Raw genomic sequence first — 7,080 nt, forward strand, 5'->3', positions numbered from 1 at the left:
TAGATGCAGGACCGAGTACGAAAACTGCTACAAACACTACTCCAGTGACTTACCTTTGATGAAACGGGCCATGTAAACTGCTGTCCGTTCCATCATCAGCTGCTACCAAGGACAGTGCGGAAAGTCCTGCCAACTTCATTCCTTCTCCTGTCCCGGACTGAAAAACAACAAGTGGAACTCTTCAGTGTTGCCTCGTGACTTTGAATTAAGCATGACAGAAGAAGACATGTGCTTGTTAAAAGACTGTGTAAATCTGACTTTGGGACCTAATAATCTTGATAGAATTTAATATCACACTTGTACACAAAAATCTGAATCTGTTAATAGGGCATATTTAAAATCAAATCCAAAATGTATTACAAGTAGTAGAAATTTTGAAAGTAGAATACATAAAGTTGTGCACTCACTCAATCAGGGTCATGGAAATTCAACATTGGAACTTTGTGAATCTGTAGGGGCACCTGTTGTAAAAGGAAGTAGAGTGGTCCATCATCTAAAACAACAGCAAAATAGGCAAAATTACTTTAAAATGAAACAAAAACTATTAAAATATCAATTCCAAAGAAAATTTTATAGATCTAAAAGATATCAGCTCTATGATAAAAAGTCTAAAGACATTTATAGTAAGTCACTAACAGATCCAAAGTTAAACAGGAAGTAGCTAAGTGGGGGGGGGGGGGGGGGACCACCAGCCCAGTACAGTGTCTATGTCCTATAAAAAGGCTGAGTGAAGAAGAGTTTCAGGACGTCGTACAGCAGCAGAAGGATGGAATATTCACAATAAGCGATGCTGAGCGTAGAGGCAGTCAAATGAAGATTTTGCGACCCGGGCCAAGTGAAGTGCAGCTGGTAGACTCCTACATGGATGCAGAGTCACCGAACCCCAATTCCAGACTTTTCAAAGTGCTCCATCAAGAAAAAAATGCTAAACTATGGAACCATGCATTTAAAGAGCACTCACAGAAATTCCCGGACTGTGACGGTTCACTGGACTGGAACCAGCATGGGGAGGAAAAGAGAGGCCTGGCATGGATCCTTTCCATTCGATGTAAGATGTGCCATTACACCAGTCACCGTGAAAAGCTGTACGAGGAAGTCAGTCGATCAGGAAGGGGACCGAGAGCCGCACAGTTTAATGTTGCCATGGCTGTCGGCCACTTGGGTACCAGCCTTACAACAGAGGGCATGCGTGGTATGCTTCTTTGCGCAAACATCAAATCAGCATCAGCCACCAACATTCATCAGACCTGCAACAAAGTAGGCAAAATCATCGCTGATGTGAGCAAAAACAGCATGAAGAAAATAAGGCAGGACATTCAAGAGCTTAACGAGAAATGTGGACTTGCCAATACACCTATAAGAGCGGAAGGAGATGCCCGGTATAACAATGCCACCTTCAGTGCGATAGGGAACACACCATTCCAAGCTGCCACACAAGTTACATACACATTAAGTGAAAATGTTACCAACAAGAAAACTGTTGTGGCAGTGTTTTGTGGCAATAAACTGTGCAAGAAAGGCACCCATCTAGGAGCCAAGGGAAAGGAATTTACCTGCCCCGCACATGAAGGCTGCACTGCAACCATTTCTCCAGAGACCACCATTAAAGACAAAAAGAGATGGGCTGCGGAATGCATCAGTGAGCTGCAAAGTGATGACTGTCCACTCATCATTTCCCATTTCACCAGTGATGGAGATAGTGCTGCTGCTTCCAATGCAGCTGAAAAGCAAGGGCATATGATTGAAAACCTCAAAGACCTGTGCCACTTCTTTGAATCTCAGAGAAAACAGACTGCTAAGGCTCCATTCAGCAGTCACATGTTTCCTGGAAGAACAAAAGCTATGAGAGAATCCATGCAGAGGAGATTTGCCCTGGACCTGAAGCTTAGATGCAGGACCAAGTACGAAAACTGCTACAAACACTACTCCAGTGACTTACCTTTGATGAAACGGGCCATGTAAACTGCTGTCCGTTCCATCATCAGCTGCTACCAAGGACAGTGCGGAAAGTCCTGCCAACTTCATTCCTTCTCCTGTCCCGGACTGAAAAACAACAAGTGGAACTCTTCAGTGTTGCCTCGTGACTTTGAATTAAGCATGACAGAAGAAGACATGTGCTTGTTAAAAGACTGTGTAAATCTGACTTTAGGACCTAATAATCTTGATAGAATTTAATATCACACTTGTACACAAAAATCTGAATCTGTTAATAGGGCATATTTAAAATCAAATCCAAAATGTATTACAAGTAGTAGAAATTTTGAAAGTAGAATACATAAAGTTGTGCACTCACTCAATCAGGGTCATGGAAATTCAACATTGGAACTTTGTGAATCTGTAGGGGCACCTGTTGTAAAAGGAAGTAGAGTGGTCCATCATCTAAAACAACAGCAAAATAGGCAAAATTACTTTAAAATGAAACAAAAACTATTAAAATATCAATTCCAAAGAAAATTTTATAGATCTAAAAAATATCAGCTCTATGATAAAAAGTCTAAAGACACTTATAGTAAGTCACTAACAGATCCAAAGTTAAACAGGAAGTAGCTAAGTGGGGGGGGGGGGGACCACCAGCCCAGTACAGTGTCTATGTCCTATAAAAAGGCTGAGTGAAGAAGAGTTTCAGGACGTCGTACAGCAGCAGAAGGATGGAATATTCACAATAAGCGATGCTGAGCGTAGAGGCAGTCAAATGAAGATTTTGCGACCCGGGCCAAGTGAAGTGCAGCTGGTAGACTCCTACATGGATGCAGAGTCACCGAACCCCAATTCCAGACTTTTCAAAGTGCTCCATCAAGAAAAAAATGCTAAACTATGGAACCATGCATTTAAAGAGCACTCACAGAAATTCCCGGACTGTGACGGTTCACTGGACTGGAACCAGCATGGGGAGGAAAAGAGAGGCCTGGCATGGATCCTTTCCATTCGATGTAAGATGTGCCATTACACCAGTCACCGTGAAAAGCTGTACAAGGAAGTCAGTCGATCAGGAAGGGGACGGAGAGCCGCACAGTTTAATGTTGCCATGGCTGTCGGCCACTTGGGTACCAGCCTTACAACAGAGGGCATGCGTGGTATGCTTCTTTGCGCAAACATCGAACCAGCATCAGCCACCAACATTCATCAGACCTGCAACAAAGTAGGCAAAATCATCACTGATGTGAGCAAAAACAGCATGAAGAAAATAAGGCAGGACATTCAAGAGCTTAACGAGAAATGTGGACTTGCCAATACACCTATAAGAGCGGAAGGAGATGCCCGGTATAACAATGCCACCTTCAGTGCGATAGGGAACACACCATTCCAAGCTGCCACACAAGTTACATACACATTAAGTGAAAATGTTACCAACAAGAAAACTGTTGTGGCAGTGTTTTGTGGCAATAAACTGTGCAAGAAAGGCACCCATCTAGGAGCCAAGGGAAAGGAATTTACCTGCCCCGCACATGAAGGCTGCACTGCAACCATTTCTCCAGAGACCACCATTAAAGACAAAAAGAGATGGGCTGCGGAATGCATCAGTGAGCTGCAAAGTGATGACTGTCCACTCATCATTTCCCATTTCACCAGTGATGGAGATAGTGCTGCTGCTTCCAATGCAGCTGAAAAGCAAGGGCATATGATTGAAAACCTCAAAGACCTGTGCCACTTCTTTGAATCTCAGAGAAAACAGACTGCTAAGGCTCCATTCAGCAGTCACATGTTTCCTGGAAGAACAAAAGCTATGAGAGAATCCATGCAGAGGAGATTTGCCCTGGACCTGAAGCTTAGATGCAGGACCGAGTACGAAAACTGCTACAAACACTACTCCAGTGACTTACCTTTGATGAAACGGGCCATGTAAACTGCTGTCCGTTCCATCATCAGCTGCTACCAAGGACAGTGCGGAAAGTCCTGCCAACTTCATTCCTTCTCCTGTCCCGGACTGAAAAACAACAAGTGGAACTCTTCAGTGTTGCCTCGTGACTTTGAATTAAGCATGACAGAAGAAGACATGTGCTTGTTAAAAGACTGTGTAAATCTGACTTTGGGACCTAATAATCTTGATAGAATTTAATATCACACTTGTACACAAAAATCTGAATCTGTTAATAGGGCATATTTAAAATCAAATCCAAAATGTATTACAAGTAGTAGAAATTTTGAAAGTAGAATACATAAAGTTGTGCACTCACTCAATCAGGGTCATGGAAATTCAACATTGGAACTTTGTGAATCTGTAGGGGCACCTGTTGTAAAAGGAAGTAGAGTGGTCCATCATCTAAAACAACAGCAAAATAGGCAAAATTACTTTAAAATGAAACAAAAACTATTAAAATATCAATTCCAAAGAAAATTTTATAGATCTAAAAGATATCAGCTCTATGATAAAAAGTCTAAAGACATTTATAGTAAGTCACTAACAGATCCAAAGTTAAACAGGAAGTAGCTAAGTGGGGGGGGGGGGACCACCAGCCCAGTACAGTGTCTATGTCCTATAAAAAGGCTGAGTGAAGAAGAGTTTCAGGACGTCGTACAGCAGCAGAAGGATGGAATATTCACAATAAGCGATGCTGAGCGTAGAGGCAGTCAAATGAAGATTTTGCGACCCGGGCCAAGTGAAGTGCAGCTGGTAGACTCCTACATGGATGCAGAGTCACCGAACCCCAATTCCAGACTTTTCAAAGTGCTCCATCAAGAAAAAAATGCTAAACTATGGAACCATGCATTTAAAGAGCACTCACAGAAATTCCCGGACTGTGACGGTTCACTGGACTGGAACCAGCATGGGGAGGAAAAGAGAGGCCTGGCATGGATCCTTTCCATTCGATGTAAGATGTGCCATTACACCAGTCACCGTGAAAAGCTGTACGAGGAAGTCAGTCGATCAGGAAGGGGACCGAGAGCCGCACAGTTTAATGTTGCCATGGCTGTCGGCCACTTGGGTACCAGCCTTACAACAGAGGGCATGCGTGGTATGCTTCTTTGCGCAAACATCAAATCAGCATCAGCCACCAACATTCATCAGACCTGCAACAAAGTAGGCAAAATCATCACTGATGTGAGCAAAAACAGCATGAAGAAAATAAGGCAGGACATTCAAGAGCTTAACGAGAAATGTGGACTTGCCAATACACCTATAAGAGCGGAAGGAGATGCCCGGTATAACAATGCCACCTTCAGTGCGATAGGGAACACACCATTCCAAGCTGCCACACAAGTTACATACACATTAAGTGAAAATGTTACCAACAAGAAAACTGTTGTGGCAGTGTTTTGTGGCAATAAACTGTGCAAGAAAGGCACCCATCTAGGAGCCAAGGGAAAGGAATTTACCTGCCCCGCACATGAAGGCTGCACTGCAACCATTTCTCCAGAGACCACCATTAAAGACAAAAAGAGATGGGCTGCGGAATGCATCAGTGAGCTGCAAAGTGATGACTGTCCACTCATCATTTCCCATTTCACCAGTGATGGAGATAGTGCTGCTGCTTCCAATGCATCTGAAAAGCAAGGGCATATGATTGAAAACCTCAAAGACCTGTGCCACTTCTTTGAATCTCAGAGAAAACAGACTGCTAAGGCTCCATTCAGCAGTCACATGTTTCCTGGAAGAACAAAAGCTATGAGAGAATCCATGCAGAGGAGATTTGCCCTGGACCTGAAGCTTAGATGCAGGACCAAGTACAAAAACTGCTACAAACACTACTCCAGTGACTTACCTTTGATGAAACGGGCCATGTAAACTGCTGTCCGTTCCATCATCAGCTGCTACCAAGGACAGTGCGGAAAGTCCTGCCAACTTCATTCCTTCTCCTGTCCCGGACTGAAAAACAACAAGTGGAACTCTTCAGTGTTGCCTCGTGACTTTGAATTAAGCATGACAGAAGAAGACATGTGCTTGTTAAAAGACTGTGTAAATCTGACTTTAGGACCTAATAATCTTGATAGAATTTAATATCACACTTGTACACAAAAATCTGAATCTGTTAATAGGGCATATTTAAAATCAAATCCAAAATGTATTACAAGTAGTAGAAATTTTGAAAGTAGAATACATAAAGTTGTGCACTCACTCAATCAGGGTCATGGAAATTCAACATTGGAACTTTGTGAATCTGTAGGGGCACCTGTTGTAAAAGGAAGTAGAGTGGTCCATCATCTAAAACAACAGCAAAATAGGCAAAATTACTTTAAAATGAAACAAAAACTATTAAAATATCAATTCCAAAGAAAATTTTATAGATCTAAAAAATATCAGCTCTATGATAAAAAGTCTAAAGACACTTATAGTAAGTCACTAACAGATCCAAAGTTAAACAGGAAGTAGCTAAGTGGGGGGGGGGGGGGGGGACCACCAGCCCAGTACAGTGTCTATGTCCTATAAAAAGGCTGAGTGAAGAAGAGTTTCAGGACGTCGTACAGCAGCAGAAGGATGGAATATTCACAATAAGCGATGCTGAGCGTAGAGGCAGTCAAATGAAGATTTTGCGACCCGGGCCAAGTGAAGTGCAGCTGGTAGACTCCTACATGGATGCAGAGTCACCGAACCCCAATTCCAGACTTTTCAAAGTGCTCCATCAAGAAAAAAATGCTAAACTATGGAACCATGCATTTAAAGAGCACTCACAGAAATTCCCGGACTGTGACGGTTCACTGGACTGGAACCAGCATGGGGAGGAAAAGAGAGGCCTGGCATGGATCCTTTCCATTCGATGTAAGATGTGCCATTACACCAGTCACCGTGAAAAGCTGTACAAGGAAGTCAGTCGATCAGGAAGGGGACGGAGAGCCGCACAGTTTAATGTTGCCATGGCTGTCGGCCACTTGGGTACCAGCCTTACAACAGAGGGCATGCGTGGTATGCTTCTTTGCGCAAACATCGAACCAGCATCAGCCACCAACATTCATCAGACCTGCAACAAAGTAGGCAAAATCATCACTGATGTGAGCAAAAACAGCATGAAGAAAATAAGGCAGGACATTCAAGAGCTTAACGAGAAATGTGGACTTGCCAATACACCTATAAGAGCGGAAGGAGATGCCCGGTATAACAATGCCACCTTCAGTGCGATAGGGAACACACCATTCCAAGCTGCC

The 7,080-nt window shown here is 43.1% G+C and overlaps 1 protein-coding gene across 1 annotated transcript; it reads right to left on the minus strand.

The window, feature by feature from the left end:
* Positions 1 to 5,051: 5,051 nt before the first annotated feature.
* LOC128183136 (uncharacterized) lies at positions 5,052 to 6,817 on the minus strand. The gene is made up of 4 exons (XM_052852034.1): positions 6,611 to 6,817; positions 5,703 to 5,806; positions 5,317 to 5,483; positions 5,052 to 5,189 (listed from the first exon to the last, which is right to left on the minus strand). The coding sequence occupies exons 1-4, from the start codon at positions 6,677 to 6,679 to the stop codon at positions 5,080 to 5,082; spliced, it is 450 nt and encodes a 149-aa protein (XP_052707994.1). The 5' UTR covers positions 6,680 to 6,817; the 3' UTR covers positions 5,052 to 5,079.
* Between the last annotated feature and the right edge of the window lie 263 nt (positions 6,818 to 7,080).

Source organism: Crassostrea angulata, chromosome 5, assembly GCF_025612915.1.
Source record: "Crassostrea angulata isolate pt1a10 chromosome 5, ASM2561291v2, whole genome shotgun sequence".
In the NCBI taxonomy this organism is placed as follows: Eukaryota; Metazoa; Mollusca; class Bivalvia; order Ostreida; family Ostreidae; genus Magallana; species Magallana angulata.

Coding starts and splice junctions, on each gene's coding strand:
- LOC128183136 (XM_052852034.1), bottom strand. CDS start 6,679: ATGCCAGGCCTCTCTTTTCCTCCCCATGCTGGTTCCAGTCCAGTGAAC. Junction 5,807..6,610: donor GTCACAGTCCGGGAATTTCT/GTGAGTGCTCTT, acceptor GTTGTTTTTCAG/TCCGGGACAGGAGAAGGAAT. Junction 5,484..5,702: donor CATGGCCCGTTTCATCAAAG/GTAAGTCACTGG, acceptor CTTGCTTTTCAG/ATGCATTGGAAGCAGCAGCA.